Source organism: Protobothrops mucrosquamatus, unplaced genomic scaffold (genome assembly GCF_001527695.2).
Source record: "Protobothrops mucrosquamatus isolate PMUCROS unplaced genomic scaffold, P.Mucros_1.0 scaffold4444, whole genome shotgun sequence".
Lineage (NCBI taxonomy): Eukaryota > Metazoa > Chordata > Lepidosauria > Squamata > Viperidae > Protobothrops > Protobothrops mucrosquamatus.
This window is the reverse complement of record NW_015390355.1, coordinates 137038-153716: the sequence shown is the minus strand read 5'-3', so window position 1 is coordinate 153716 and position 16679 is coordinate 137038. Positions and strand designations below refer to the sequence as shown.

The window sequence follows — 16679 nt, the reverse complement described above, 5'->3', positions numbered from 1 at the left end:
GACTTCAACTCCCAGAATTCCTGAGCCAGCATGGGGGAACTATGGCCCCTTCATGACTCGTGGACTTCAACTCCCAGAATTCCTGAGCCAGCATGGCTCAGCTTGGAAACCTCTCCCTTTCCCCTCAGCATGGCTGGCTCAGGAATTCTGGGAGTTGAAGTCCACGAGTCATAAAAGAGCCAAGGTTCCCCACCCCTGGCCCAGGTAAACTGAATCAGGCCTCATGGACAAAGTCTTGAACCGAAGTCTGCGCTATGCTTAATTTTGCAGTTTGCAAATTGTATTTTATTTAATACGATTTTGCTAAGCTCGCTCGTTTCAAATATATTTAGGACCTAAGGACTGGAACAGTAAGAAATAGGGAACTGAAAGTAGCTGATGGATGCGGGTTCCAACGTACAGGGGTATATGTGGAAAGTTATGTTTAGCAGAAAGTCAGCAGGAGGTCAGTAAAAAGTCAGCAAAAGTCAGTGGACCATCTGACTACAGTCTTAGAAGAGAAAGGGTATAAAGCCGTGATAGCGAACCTTTTAGAGACCGAATGCCCAAACTGCAACCTGAAACTCACTTATGCATCGTCGAGTGCCGGGCGGGTATGGCCCATTGGGTAGGCGTGGCCCATTGGGTGGCTGTGGCTGTGGTGATAACGGCAGACTGGGTGGGACTAAAAAGTTCAATCAATCAATTCCAACTTTGCAAGATCTTTTTTTTCCCCCGCGAGAAGTTGAAATTGACTGATTGATTGAACCTTTTTTTTTTTTTGCACAGGGCAGCGGAGGCCTAAAGCGAAAAGGTTTTATAAAACCCAGCTGAAGGCCTAGGGCTGGGGCGACGGCATGCGTGCCCACAGAGAGGGCTCTGAGTGCCGCCTCTGGCACCCGTGCCATAGGTTCGCCACCACTGGTATAAAGGGTTGGGATTGGACCTGATTGATTGGCCATTGGCCTATAGCTGTCCTTTGGAATCTGCTATGCCATATGGTCCTCACTGCAATGGGTTGTTAATGTAAGTGATGTTGTGTTATTACGCTTGCTGTGTTCCAAATGATTCGCAAAATAAACCTCTGAATCTTAAAGTGAGAATTGTTGTTTTGTGCTGCTGTCTCTTGTCTTTTTTCACTGGGTTTTCCCACGACAAGCCTTACTATATTTTTTTTTCTATCCTGCTCTATGGAGTAGAGAGTTGGTCTCTGACAGAAGGCCACCTAAAGAGACTAGAAGCATTTGAAAGGTGGATTTACGGGCGGCTGTTACGTAGAAGGTGGGTTGACAAGATCAGAAATGAGGAGGGGATAAGCCGCCTGGGAAAGCCAAGGGAAATCGTCAAAACAACGAAAAAACGAAAAGTAGGATATTTCGGACGTGTGATGCGACACCCAGAAAAATACGGCATACTCCATTTAATCCTCCAGGGAAAGATGGAAGGCAAACGAGGTCCAGGCAGAAGAAGAATAGCGTGGCTTCAAAATCTAAGGGATTGGTTTGGACAAAACTCAGCAGCACTTTTCTTGCGGCTGCTGATAAAAACAGGATCGCCAACATGATCGCCAACGTCCGATAACGGATATGGCAGAAGAAGAAGAAGAAGAAGAAGAAGAAGAAGAAGAAGAAGAAGAAAAGAAGAAGAAGAAGAAGAAGAAGAAGAAGAAGAAGAAGAAGAAGAAGAAGAAGAAGAAGAAGAAGAAGAAGAAGAAGTAGTAGTAGTAGTAGTAGTAGTAGTAGTAGTAGTAGTACCAGCTTCAAATAACAGGCGGTCCTTGATTATGACCAAAATGTCTGTCGCTAAGCGGGACGGTTGTGAAGCGAGTTTTGCCCCATTTTACAACCATTCTTGCCACCGTTGTTAAGCGAATCACTGCACTTGTTAAGTAACCCGGTTGTTAAGTGAATCTGACTCCCCCATTGTTTGTCAGAAAGTGGCAAAGGGGGAGCATGTGATGCCAGGACATGGCAACCGTCATAAGTACATGCCAGTTGCCAAGCATCCCAATTTTGGTCATGTGACCACAGGGAGGCTGCAATGGTCTTAAGTGTGAAAAATGGGCATAAGTCACTTTTTTTTTTCAGCGCTGTTGTAACTTTGGTTACTAATCAAATGATTGTCGAGTCGAGAACTAGCTGTACAATCCATTTGAAAAAGAGCATTGCACTTAAAGAGCCCTATCGGCGCGCTGTACAAATGTAGCACACACAAACCTAACTGAAAAGTCCAGTTTTCTCGGTGCTATAATCTCCTTTGTCCTTCCTGTCCACTTAACCAAACTTCTGAGATTAAGAGACAGAGCACCTGGCTTCTGGAATAGTACACTGCTGGATGTGAAATTGGTATTTTGTGCTCAGCTGGGAGGGACCTTGGAGGTCTTCTAGTCCAACCCATTGCTCTAGTCTCAACCCTATCCCATCTCAGACAAGTGACTGTCCAGCCTCTTCTTAAAAACCTCCAGTGATGGAGCGCCCACGATTTCTGGAGGCATCTTCTGTTGCTCTTCTCTGCACTCTTTCTAGAGTCTCAACATCTTTTTTACACGTGGTGACCAAAACTNTGTCCGAAATGGTATAGGGTTTCCTGCCTGAGCAGGGGGTTGGACTAGATGACCTTCAAGGTCCCTTCCAACTTTACTATTATTATTATTATTAGTTAATGCAGTAGGCAAGATGCAGTGGTGAGATTCAGCCGGTTCGCACCATTTTGGCAGAACCGGTAGCTAATTTTTTTGTTGCCCAGGCCCAGAACGGACTTCCAGAAGCGGCATCCACACAGAGAACTGGTGGTTCTCAGATTTGAATCCCACCATTGGCAAGATTCAATAGTAGCAAAGGAGTGGTGTCAGGGAAAGTTGCAGTGAAAACATGCTTAAAGTTGTAATATTTGAATTACAAATTGATTTTGTGAAAGAACAGTAGTAGTAAGATTATTTTTTTTTAATCTCAGACGTGAGGGCTTGGTTTAGGTAATTTATATTATTGGCAGGAGGCTGCAGGTGAACCAGAGGAAGTCTTAAAAACAATAATTTATACTATGGAATGATTTGCTGAGAGAGAGAGAGAGAGAGAGAGAGAGAGAGAGAGAGAGAGAGAGAGAGAGAGGGGGGGGGGGGGGGGGGGGGGGGGGGGGGGGGGGGGGGGGGGGGGGGGGGGGGGTGGGTGGATAGATAGACAGACAAGACAGACAGACAGATAATGGATGGAAGGGAGGGAGGGAGAGAGGGAGGGAGATGGTGGAGGGTGGGTGGATGGATGGTAGGTAGATACAGAAATAGAGAGATAATGGGTGGATGGATGATAGATAGATAGATAGATAGATAGATAGATAGATAGATAGATAGATAGATAGATAGATAGATAGATAGATAGATAGATAGATAGATAGATAGATAATGGTAGGTAGGTAGGTAGGTAGATAATGGATGGAAGGTAGATAGATAATGGATGGAAGGTAGATAGATAGATAGATAGATAGATAGATAGATAGATAGATAGATAGATAGATAGATAGATAGATAGATAGATAGATAGATGAAGGTAGGTAGGTAGGTAAGTAGGTAGGTAGGTACATAGATAGATAGATAGATAGATAGATAGATAGATAGATAGATAGATAGATAGATAGATATTGATTTATATCTTGCCTTTATTATTGTAATAAATAAGGTGGGGAACTTATACAGTACTCCTTCCTCCTCCTATTTTCCCCATAACAACAACCCTATGAGGTGGGCTGGGTTGAGAGAGAGTCACTGGCTCAAAATCACCCAGCATTTTTCCTGCCTAAGGAAGTCTAGAACTCACAATCTCCTGGCTTCTAGCCTGATGCCTTTTAGCCCAAGGGTCTTCAAACTTGGCCACTTTAAGACTTGTGGACTTCAACTCCCAGAATTCCTCAGCCAGCCCTGGCTGAGGGATTCTGGGAGTTGAAGTCCACAAGTCTTAAAAGTGGCCAAGTTTGCAGACCCCTGCCTTAGCCACTAGACCAAACTCTAATAATAATCGGTATTGCGCTTTCAAACAAACGATGAGATATCTTCCAAGGGATCATTTCTATTAGGGGCTGGGAATTCTTAATTCCTTATTTTTCCCTCCCTGAGTTGATTGGCACTTTTGAGGCTCAAGAGGACGCTTCTGGCGTGCAGCGCAGTGCTTTAGCTGCCCAGCTTCAGCCATCCTCCGCAGAGGTTTGCTTCGCATAATGCTTGAGTCCTGTTGCTTGGCCCGCTGAGGTATGTTGAATTGTGACCTGTGTGTTTCTCTGCAGGCTCCACCGGGCGCAGTGTGCAATTAAGCAGACTCAGGTAACCGTTCAGAAAATAGGAAGGGAGATTGAACAGAAACTGAGGCTTACCTCTACAAGCAACGATCTGGTATGCTTTTTTTTTTTCCCCTCCCCCTTAACTGGTGTGTATGTGTGTGTGTGTGTGTGTTTGTCTTGGACAAGTGTTGTAAAAAAACGTTAAGGGACGAATACCGGCTTGCGCAAACGGAGTTCCTGAGCACACAGGGGGTATTTTGTTAGAGAAAGATGGATACGTGCTAAGGGGGAACGAGGGGGATTGAAGCTTTAACGCAAGCCTTCTGACCCCTTCCTGTGATTAAACCTTAGATTCTTTTACAAGTTGGGCAGGCAGAGATTCCAGAGTTTGTCTCTGGAATCACAGACCGCCAGTAGAGTTTTTAAGGAGCGGGGTCCAGATAATCCCTGGCTTAACAACCATTCGTTTAGTGGCCGTTTGAAATTGCAACAGCACCGGAAAAAGTGACTGATGATCATTTTTCACTCTTATGACTGTTTGCGGTATCTTCTCCCCCCCCCCCCCCCCCCGTGGTGACACGATCAAAATTTGGGTGCTTGGCAAAGGGCATGTATTTATGAAGTTGTAGAGTCCCGGGGATCATGAGATCACCGTTAGTAACCTTTCCAGCTGGCTTCTGACAAGCAAAGACACGATTCACTTACCGACGGCAGTGATTTGCTTAACCTAGGTCAGGGGTAATCAACCTTGGCTCTTTTATGACTCGCGGACTTCAACTCCCAGAATTCCTCAGCCAGCATGGGGGAAACTTTGGCCCCTTCATGACTCGTGAACTTCAACTCCCAGAATTCCTGAGCCAGCATGGGGAAACTATGGCCCCCTCATGACTTGTGGACTTCAACTCCCAGAATTCCTCAGCCAGCATGGGGGAACTATGGCCCCTTCATGACTCGTGGACTTCAACTCCCAGAATTCCTCAGCCAGCATGGGAGAAACTATGGCCCCTTCATGACTCGTGGACTTCAACTCCCAGAATTCCTGANTGACTCTGTGGTGAGGGAGAGAGTTACCAGGGAAAGCAAATAGAGATTAATGAATTACCAATTGAAAGCGTGGTGAACCTTGTACTCCAAGGTTTTGAGGACGAGTAACAGGAGGAACAGATGCCATTTTGGGTGCATTTTACTGGCCGGCTTAGGACCCGTGCATTATGGCTTTGGAAGAAGGCCTCCCGTGGAACCAGCTAAAATCAAAGGGCTCCCCTTAGATTGAAACAGGAACCGTTCTAACAAAACAACCGAGCTGGAAGGGACCTTGAAGGTCATCTAGTCCAGGGCTTTTCAACCTTTTCACCCACTGTACCACTTTTAGGATATGGCAACATCCGAGTAACACCAGTCGCCTAGCAAGGTGTCAAAAACATGACCAAAAAAAGAGGAAAAAAGTGATAAAGTACAGGTAGTTGTCGACTTACAACAGTTCGCTTAGTGACTGTTCGAAGTTACAATGGCACTGAAAAAAGTGCCCCTCAAGCCACAGCCGAGCAAGACACCTGCCTGCCCGCCCGGCGGCGCTCTTCCTGCTGTCTGAGGTTTTCATTGTTGTGAGCATTTCTGTTGAGGATTGGCAGCGGGGGTGGGGTGGGGGGTGTTTGATTTTTATTCCCCCCGTCTGCTGGGTGGTTGCAGCAGGTTTTGGTCACTTCACATGACCCAGGGACACTGTGACCGTCATAAATATGAATCAGTTGCCAAGCATCTGAATGTAAATCACAAGACCCTGGAGAGGCTGCAACATTCCAGCTGATTGGTGCTTCTTCTGGGCTCAGCAGAAGGGCCAGGATCAGCGCCGAGCTCCAGCTGGAGCCTGGCACTGATCCTGGTGCTGGCGCTGAGCCCTGACAGCCCTGCGGCTCCAGCCGTCTCTCGCTCAGGCTTGTGCGGTGCTGCCACCGGTTCAGCTCATTCCCCTTCCCCGCTACCACTTTTCTAGTCTGGTCACGTTCCACCTGCCAGGTGCCAATGTACCACAGGTGGTACCCGTACCACTGGTTGAAAAGCCCTACTCTAGTCTCCAACCCCCTGTTCAGGCAGGAAACCCTAGGCCTGTGGTCCGCAGAACCCTGGGTGGGGGCGCAGTGTCATCACAGGATGTCCCTAAAGGCTGCAAGAAATTTGTATGGTTTAAATCAGGGGTCCCCAACCCCCCGGTCCGTGGACCAGTCCCTACGTCCACAAGTCGTGAAGGGGCCATCGTTCCCCCATGCTGGCTCAGGAATTCTGGGAGAAGAAACAAAAACCTGAGAGTCCTCCACGAGGCCGGTTGAAGAACGTTGGCGTCAATCCACCGTCTCCCCCAGCCAGAGGATTACGCCATCGTTCGCACGCCTTTCCCAGCATTCACTAATCTGTTCAGGACATCAGTGTCTTGGTTCAGAGGCAGCATCCAAACCTTGTTGTCGGGTTGGCTGGCGGCCTAGAAAACAGGCCGTCGCTGCTGTTCTTCCCTCGAAGGCCATACAACAAACACACAAAACAACCTAACAAAAACGGCTGTTTCGTTACCCCTTTCAGGAACACTTTGCAACGTGCAAAGTTGAGCATCCTCGGCTAATTAAACCCTCATGGCTCCCACCCGGATGGAAGTTCTGGAAGCTGTTAAAGTCCTGGCTATTCTCCCAGTCTTTGGGGCAGGGCGATGGTGGGACACACACACACACATACACACACACACACACCCCGCTGGATGGGGGGGTGCTGGGGTTGGGGTGGTTTTTCTATGTTGGCTTTCAAGCCACTTACAATGTCTTTTTTCGCTTTTCTTGTTTTTATTTCTTCCATAATTGTAAGCCACCCAGAGTCATTGGGAGTCAGGAGGGCTATAAATTCAACCAATAAGTCCAGAAATAATTTGTGAGCTGTTTGTACTGGAAATTTGTCTTTCTGTGAAGTAATTAAAAAGACAGAACGATAGTTTATTTCAAGGGGGGGAAAAACGGGGCTTTGCGAAACTCCATTTTTTTTCCTTACTAAAATGAAAATAGAAGCACAGGCAGTCCTCGAGTTACAGCCACAGTTGAGCCCCAGACCTCTGCTGTTAAGTGAGACATTTGTTAAGTGAGTTTTGCCCCCGTTTTACGACCTTTCTTGCCACCGTTGTTAAGTGAACCACTGCAGTTCAGTTAGTAACGTGGCTGTTAAGTGAATCTGGTTTCCCCATTGATTTTGCTTGCCAGAAGGATGCAAAACGGGATTCATGTCATCCCGGGACGCTGCAACCGTCATGAGTACAAGTCAGTTTCCAGAGTCTCTTGAGTTTCGATCCCGTGACTGTGCTACAAAGGTCTCACGTGTGAAAAACGGTCCTAAGTCCCTTTTTTCAGTGCCGTGGTCACTTCGAACGGCCACTGAATGAACTGTTGTAAGTCGAGGATTACCTGTGTAGATGTCATTGTGGGTGATTTTGCATGAAAGGTGGCTGGTGTGGTGGCGTGAGTTTCCAGATTGCAAATGTGTGTGGTGCAATAACTTGAGTTTTAGTTTTAGGGCGGTGAATCGTCAGTTATTTTCTTGCAGACGTTTCATGACCCAACTAGGTGACATCATCAGTGCTAGGAGGGAATGGGTTTTGTTCTCTGTTTACATAGAAATGTTTAAATATCTTGAATATAAACAGAGAGCAAACCCCACTAGTCCAAACTCCGGCTAAAGCAGGAGACCCTAGGCCATGGGTAGGCAACTTTGGCCCCTTCATGACTTGTGGACTTCAACTCCCAGAATTCCTCAGCCAGGATGGCTCAGCTTGGAAACCTCTCCCTTTTCCCTCAGAATGGCTGGCTCAGGAATTCTGGGAGTTGAAGTCCACGAGGCATAAAAGAGCCAAGGTTGCCTACCCCTGGACTAGGCCATTCCAGACAAGTGGCCGTCCAGCCTCTTCTTAAAACGCCCACGATTTCTGGAGGCCAGCTGTTCCACTGGTTAATTGTCCTCGTGGTCAGGAAGTTTCTCCTTAATTCCAGGTTGCTTCTCTCCTTGATTAGTTCCCACCCATTACTTCTTGTCCTGCCTTCTGGTGCTTTGGAGAACAGGTGGACCCCCCTACTCTCTGTGGCAGCCCCTCAAATAGTGGACTACTGCAATCATGTCGCCTCCAGTCTTTCTTTTCTGTAGACAAGCCAAACTCAAACCCTGCAACCATCAGGTAATGAAACACCTGCAAGAAAGCAACCAAGCTCAGAGAGCACCAAGAACCCCAGAATTGTCGTCGTCGTCGTCGTCGTCGTCATCCTCCTCCTCCTCCTCCTCCTCCTCCTCCTCCTCCTGGCTAACCCATCCCTTCTAGCATTGATGATGTTACCTAGCTGGGTAACGAAACGTTTGCAAGAAAACAGCCAAGCTCAGAGAGCACCAAGGACCCTAGAGTTGTTGTTGTTGTCGTTGTCTTCCTCCTCCTCCTCCTCCTCCTCCTCCTCCTCCTCCTCCTCCCTTTTAGCACTGTTACCTAGTTGGGTCATGAAACGTCTGCAAGAAAACAGCCAAGCTCAGACAGCACCCAGGACCCCACAGTTCAAATGTTCTGTTCAGTTGGTAACCTCTTCAGGGACGGCTATAATCTTATTTTCCACTGAAATACACAGCACTCAACCAGGTAGCGTTTCTCCCAGAAGTGTCTCTACGTATATGCTGAGCAATCTTCGTTTTGTTTGACTGTTCGTTTGTTTTTTACAGAAAAAAAAGAGCGAGTGTTTACAGCTGAAGATTCTGGTGCTTCAGAATGAGCTGGAGAGGCAGAGAAGAGCCCTCGGCCGGGAAGTGGCCTTGTTGCATAAGGAACACAGCTCGCTGCTTGAAAGAGGTGAGTGCGAAGGAGAGCAGCTTTCTTGTCCCCCCCCCCCCCTACCAAGGAACGATGCATTGTTTGAGAGCAGGTTGCTCCTGAAAAAAAACAAAAAAGAGAGAGAGAGAGATTTTGGCAGGCTTTGGTTGTTTATTACTGACTTCCTTATGTACCTGGTGGCTTGCTAAGATGGTTAGCTAGACATATTTAATGGTGATACTGTAGGTCAGGAGTGTCCAACCTTGGCAACTTTAAGACTTGTAGATTAACTCTCAGAATTCCCCAAGGTCCCTTCCAGCTGTATTAGAATATAGCTGGAAGGGACCTTGGAGGTGTTCTAGTCCAGCCCCCTGCTCAAGCAGCAGAACCTATACCGTCTCAGACAAGTGGCTGCCCAGTCTCTTCTTAAAAACCTCCAGTGATGGAGCGCCCACGATTTCTGGAGGCAAGCTGTTCCACTGGTTAATTGTCCTCACGGTCAGGAACTTTCTCCCTACTTCCAGGTTGCTTCTCCCTTTGGTCAGTTTCCATCCGTTGCTTCTTGTCCAGCCTTCAGGTGCTTTGGAAAATAAATTGACCCCCCCCCCTCTTCTTTGTGGCAGCCCCTCAAATACTGGAACGCTGCTATCATGTCCCCCCTAGTCCTTCTTTTCTCTAGACTGGCCATTCCCAAATCCAGCAACCGTTCTTCACATGTTTTTGTGTCCAACCCCTTAACCATCTTAGTTGAAGTCCACAAGTCTTCATCATCTTAGTTGAAGATGATTAAGAAGATTAAGATGATTAGCTGAAGTCTACAACTCTTAAAAGTTGCCAAGGTTGGACACCTCTGCCATAGGTCATGAGATTAGAAGTTTCCTCCCTCAAGCCAACCTGGTGGTTCAGAGTTCCCAAGGCCTTAATCCCAGATCTTCTCCTAATATCTCCCGTTGCTTTATGAAGTGTGAAGAAGACAGCTCAAACTATAATTTCTAGCGTAAAATGCATTTACAGATAGATAGCCTTACAACGATTCGTTTGGTGACTGTTCAAAGTTAACAACACTGAAAAGAGTGACTTGTGACCCGTCCTCGCATTTATGACTGGGGAGAGGTTGCGACATCTCTGCAGTGACATGATGAAAATTTGGGCATGGATAACAGTAATCACCAGTTGCCAGTTTAGTGGTTAGCCAATCTAGTGGTTAAGGCAGGGGTTCCCAACCTATGGTCCACGGCCCAGAATCGGGTCAAGGGCTCTTGGCCAGCGGGCCACAGAAAAGGCTGGCCGGTGCACGCACGCGTGGGCGGGCATTTCCCCCCGCTACCGCCCACGTTTGCGCAGGTGTGAACAGGGATGCTAGCACGGGGCGCGTGTCTGCAGCCCATTTGCTCATGTGTCACTAGCCTGGGTGGTTTGCGCGGCCCATTTGCACATGCGCAAACGGGCTGCTAGCTGCCGTGGGGATGTGCTGCCGTTCGCGCATGCGCATGCCGCCAGTGCATGCCGCATACGTGAACGGGGCTGCTGGAGCGCCGCCAGTGTGCGTGGCCCCGTGCACGCACACACACACACACCAATTTTGAAGCTGCTCTCCTTCCCTCCGGTCCTCGAGCCCGGAAAAGTTGGAGACCTCTGGGTTAAGGCGCCAAACTGGAAACTAGGAAACTTGTGAGTTCTAGCGCTGCCTTCGCCATGAAAGCCAGCGAGGTGATCTTAGGCCAGTCACTCTCCAGTCCAGCTCCCACCTCACAGGGTGGGGGGCCGTTGTGGGGAAAATTAGGAGGTGGAAAGTGTGTTAGATTATGTTTGGTGCCTTGAGTCATTTGTAAAAAGAAAAGAAGCGGGATACAAATGAAATGAATTTAAAAAAAAAATGTGACTTTCCCAGCCAGCTTCAGACAAGCAAAGTAAATAAGGGAAGCTGGATTTCTCTTAACCGCATGATTCAAATATGGCAAAAAAAAAAAAAAAGTGGTAAAATTGGGCACGGCTCAACTTAACTAGGCAAATCTAGACCGCATACTGAAAAGCAGAGACATCACCCTGCCAACAAAAGTACGTATAGTCAAGGCCATGGTTTTCCCAGTTGCAATGTATGGCTGTGAAAGTTGGAGCATAAGAAAGGCTGAGCGCCAAAGAATGGAGGCCTTTGAGCTATGGTGCTGGAGAAGACTCCTGCGAGTCCCCTGGACTGCAAGGCGATCCAACCGGTCAGTCCTAGAGGAGATCAACCCCGACTGTTCTTTAGAAGGCCAGATCCTGAAGTTGAAACTCAAGGACTTTGGCCACCTAATGAGAAGGAAGGACTCACTGGAGAAGAGCCTGATGCTGGGAAAGATTGAGGGCAATAGAAGAAGGGGACGACAGAGAATGAGGTGGCTGGATGGAGTCCCTGAAGCAGGAGGCGTGAGCTTCAATGGACTCCAGAAGATGGTAGAGGACAGGAAGGCCTGGAGGAACGTTGTCCATGGGGTCGCAATGGGTCGGACACGACTTCGCAACTAACAACAACAACTGAACCACCATCTTGCTTAGTAACAGAAATTCTGATCCCAGTTGTGGCCATAAGTTGGGGACAACCTATAATGAGTTGAAACACCAGGGAATAGCAAAATCCTGTCTTCGTGACTAGACCCCTTCCTTAAAATTTAACAGTAGGAATGACATGCTTGTACTCAATTTTGAAACAAAGAAGAGAATAACAATCTGGGGGCGGGGGGGGGGAAAGTGATATAAAAATAGCTCTTACAAACACGACCGAAATGCTTCCAAATCCATTCCTTTGCCAAGCAAAGCTGCTTCGGAGGTTGACAGATAACACAGCCGTCGGTTGCTATGTATCAAATGTGGAGTTATTCTTCCAAGGCTTTAGGCCATCGCTTATGTGTGAAAAGTTCACCCTTTCTGACGTGTTGAAATATTCCTAATCCTGAGAATAAAGCCAAGAAGAACATACACGCCCTTAATAAGGGGGATGATCCGTCCAAAAATCACGTTAAGACTCTCGGAGACTTCAGGCCAGAATGTGAACTGGGAATCCCAGAGCACACGAGCGAATAACATACCTCTTCTTGAAAGATATTTTCAAGAGCGGAACAATTGCAACCAGCCCTTGTTCAAAATTCTCTAAAATGTCCAGTTTAGTTGAAACCAGGAAAACCTTCCCCATATCTTATTTTGCGATCAGAAGAGACTAATTTAATATTCTTCAAATTAACTCTCCTCTGGTTTAGCAGAATAGGACATGGGAGTTGAAGTCCATAAGTCATAAAGGAGCCATTGTTCAACTCCCAGAATTCCTGAGCCAGCATGGGGGAACTATGGCCCCTTCATGACTTGTGGACTTCAACTCCCAGAATTCCTGAGCCAGCATGGGGGAACTATGGCCCCTTCATGACTTGTGGACTTCAACTCCCAGAATTCCTCAGCCAGCATGGGGGGAACTATGGCCCTTTTATGACTTGTGGACTTCAACTCCCAGAATTCTTCAGCCAACATGGGGGAACTTTGGCCCCTTCATGACTCGTGGACTTCAACTCCCAGAATTCCTCAGCCAGCATGGGGGAACTATGGCCCCTTCATGACTCGTGGACTTCAACTCCCAGAATTCCTCAGCCAGCATGGGGGGAACTATGCCTCCTTTATGATTTGTGGACTTCAACTCCCACAATTCCTGAGCCAGCCATGATCTTACATATCACCAATGGTTTAACTAATTAAATAGTGTTGCTTAATTGCCAATCTTTGCTACTGAAGAGTAACCTCAGATATTTTCTTCCTCAAATGATTTTGGTAGGAAAAGTATTTGAAGAGGAACATTCAAAGCTCCGACTAGATAAGGAACCCCTGCAAGAATTAAGGAAGGAATGCACGGCCAAGAGGTAAAAGGACTCTTAAAATCGGTTGGAAGGGGGCAGGGAGATTTGCCTATATTCTGCTTGTTCATATACAGTTATCCTAAAGGATATTTAAACCTGACTGTTCTTTGGAAGGACAGATATTGAAGCTGAAACTCAAATACTTGGGCCCCTAAATGAGAAGAGAGAACTCCTTGGAAAAGATTCTGATGTTGGGAAAGAGGGAAGGCAAAAGGAGAAACAAACGGCAGAGGATGAGATGGTTAGACAGAGTTAATTAGATAAACTGATTAGTCGCTGCAAAAATTAGGTGTTCATCCCTCTGCTGAACACCTAATTCCTGCAGCTGACAAAATACAGTGACTACTACGGGTTTTTTTTAATCTAACATATATATATTAACCCGTGTGTGGCTACAATATTATTTATTATTTTACTTTATTGGCTCTTCTTCTTCTTCTTCTTCTTCTTCTTCTTCTTCTTCTTCTTCTTCTTCTTCTTCTTCTTCTTCTTCTTCTTCTTCTTCTTCTTCTTCTTCTTCAAGAAGAAGAAGAAGAAGAAGAAGAAGAAGAAGAAGAAGAAGAAGAAGAAGAAGAAGAAGAAGATCCTCTTCCTCTTCCTCTTCCTCTTCCTCTTCTTCTCCTTCACCACCACCTCCTCCTCCTTCTTCTTCTTCTTCTCCTTCTCCTTCTTCATCTTCTTCTTCATCTTCATCATTATTATGCGCATAGTCAGCCAGATGTTCAGACTGGATTTGGCATTTTTGTCTACCTATCGAGTCCTTCCCAAGGACCTGGGATAGGCAAATGTGGATGTTTGACGGTATCACAGATATTGTCGCAGGATGGAGGCGGTTCCTAGTAAGGCCGCCTTTTGCAATTGACTAATGGTGAATTTGTCAATGCCGATGATGGTGTTCAAGTGGTGCTCCAGTTGTTTTGGGATTGCACCCAAGGCGCCTATTACTATTGGTACTACCCTTGCTTGCTTTTGCCACAGTCTTTCTATTTCTATTTGTATTTTGTTATCTCCTCCAGTTCTCCTCCTCCTCCTCCTGCTGTTATTATTATTATTATTTTCTGTTGTTTTGCAAGTCCACTGAATGCTTCAGTACCGGAAACAAATTGCTTGTGTGTCTAGTCACCCTTGGCCAAATAAATGAAATAAATAGACAAAGTCATTGATGCAGTGGATGTAGGTTTGGATGGACCCAGGGGGATAGTGGAGGACACGGGGGGGGGGGGGGCTGGTGTGTGCTGTGGTCCTTGGGGTCATGGGGAATTGGCCATGATGTCAATGGTGCTAATATTGGTGTTTCATTAGTCGGAACTATGACACATGACTTGGTGGCTGAAAACAATAACAACAACATGTATAGTTAGTGGCCAATTCTTCTTTCACAAGAGCTAGAGAATACCTGCTGATCGAGTGCTAAAGGGGAAGGGTGGCCCAGAATCTTAAGAAATACCCATGAAGTACCAAGAATTGTAAATTGGACACCGATGTTATATTGGAATCCCTCATTCGCGGCGAAGGAAGGCGTTTAGACAGAAACTGGCTGATTTTTGTGTTTATCATTTTCCTGTGATGTTTCCTTCTATACCAGGGGTAGGCAACCTTGGCTCTTTTATGACTTGTGGACTTCAACTCCCAGAATTCCTGAGCCAGCATGGGGGAACTATGGTCCCTTCATGACTTGCGGACTTCAACTCCCAGAATTCTTCAGCCAGCATGGGGGAAGTATGGCCCCCTCATGACTCGTGGACTTCAACTCCCAGAATTCCTGAGCCAGCATGGGGGAACTATGGCCTCCTCATGACTTGTGGACTTCAACTCCCAGAATTCCTCAGCCAGTGTGGGGGAACTATGGCCCCTTCATGACTTGGGGACTTCAACTCCCAGAATTCCTGAGCCAGCATGGGGGAACTATGGCCCCTTCATGACTTGTGGACTTCAATTCCCAGAATTCCTGAGCCAGCATGGCTCAGCTTGGAAACCTCTCCCTTTCCCCTCAGCATGGCTGGCTCAGGAATTCTGGGAGTTGAAGTCCACGAGTCATAAAAGAGCCAAGGTTGCCTACCCCTGTTCTGAACTGTACCTCAGCGGCTTCCAACCTTTTCTATACCCCGCACCCCTGGAACGCTTCCGATATATTCTCGCGCCCTTTACAAACGTTCGAAACAACAGCAACCAATTATGCAAATACATGTAATTTTGAAAACTTAACTTTTCGCACCTCCTGGAATATCATCTCGCACCCCCGGTTGGGAACTCCCTGCTCTACCTTAACAATACTTTTTCAAGAAGTCCTCACGGTGGGAACAATTTCCAGAAATGAACACTTTTTGCTACTCTTAGTTGGACATTCTTCCTTACGCATCCCTTCCGCCCAGATAAATTCATCTGTGGAGTTTCTTCTGTGAACCAGATCCTCAGATAAAACTTGCCAAGCCATCATTTTTTTTCCCTAATGGCCTGTCAGCGTATTACACAGGAAATGTATCCTTGTTGAAGTCAGCCATTTTAGTCAGCTACACCGGGACTTTAAAAGCAAACGGTACTGCACCTCTCTCAGCGGGGCAGAACCAGTAATATCTCAGAATAAGGGTGTTGACAGCTCCTTCAGGAAGCCATGGTTGCCCAATTGACCGGTTTCTGTCTCCTTCCCCAGAGAGCAAGTCTTGAAAACCAACGCTCAGCTGACGATCCGATGTAGGCAATTGCTATCGGAGCTTTCCTGTATTTATCCGATTGATACGGTGAGTGATGGATTCTCTAAGAATGGCCGGTTCAGGAATTGAGTTAAATGTCCGGCTTTTACCTTGGAGAAGAGGTTGAACTTCAGTTATCCTAAACATTAACTATCTATGAACAAAAGTGACCTTAGCTTAAGCAGCCTAGAACAGGGGTCTTCAACCCTCGGTCTGTGGACCGGTATCAGGCCGCGGCATGCCAGCAACCGGTCCGACAAACAAGCAAAGCCCCATCTGCGGGATACAGGCAGCACACAAAACCACGCACCCACTGGTCCACGGAAAAAAACCTTTCTCCACGGAACCGGTCCCTGGTGCCCCAAAGGTCGGGGGCCTCTAGGCGTAGAACATAAGATTTTGCATCTGTATATTTCCAGATTCAATCCTGGGTTCTTAAATTCAGAGGGGTGATAGGGCTGGGAGAGGCCAGTACACTTGGCAGTCATGTACTATCTAAAGTGGGAGAGGCAGTATATAAATTTAACAAATTTTAGATAGGTAGATAGATAGATAGATAGATAGATAGATAGATAGATAGATAGATAGATAGATAGATAGATAGATAGGTAGGTAGGTAGGTAGGTAGGTAGGTAGGTAGGTAGGTAGGTAGGTAGGTAGGTAGATGATGGATGGTAGGTAGATAGATACTGTAGATAATGGTAGGTAGATAGATAGGTAGGTAGATAGATAGATAGTAGGTAGGTAGGTAGATGGTAGGTAGATAGATGGTAGGCAGGTAGGTAGGTTGGTAGGTAGATAGATAGATAGATAGTAGGTAGGTAGGTAGATGGTAGGTAGATGGTAGGTAGGTAGGTAGGTAGGTAGGTAGGTAGGTAGGTAGGTAGGTAGATAGATAGATAGATAGATAGATAGATAGATAGATAGATAGATAGATAGATAGATAGATAGAGGGTAGGTAGATAGATAGATAGATGATAGATAGATAGATAGATAGATAGATAGATAGATAGATAGATAGATAGATAGATAGATAGATAGATAGAT

General features: G+C 46.6%; 1 protein-coding gene across 1 annotated transcript in view; it reads left to right on the top strand.

Annotated features, from left to right (window-relative positions):
* Positions 1-16679, top strand: part of UVRAG (UV radiation resistance associated) — a 69294-nt gene that overhangs the window by 18443 nt on the left and 34172 nt on the right. Inside the window, exons 4-7 of the mRNA XM_015828385.1 lie at positions 4252-4357; positions 8974-9100; positions 12861-12945; positions 15593-15680. Coding sequence (XP_015683871.1) covers positions 4252-4357; positions 8974-9100; positions 12861-12945; positions 15593-15680 — 406 coding nt within the window. The remainder of the gene's footprint in view (positions 1-4251; positions 4358-8973; positions 9101-12860; positions 12946-15592; positions 15681-16679) is intronic.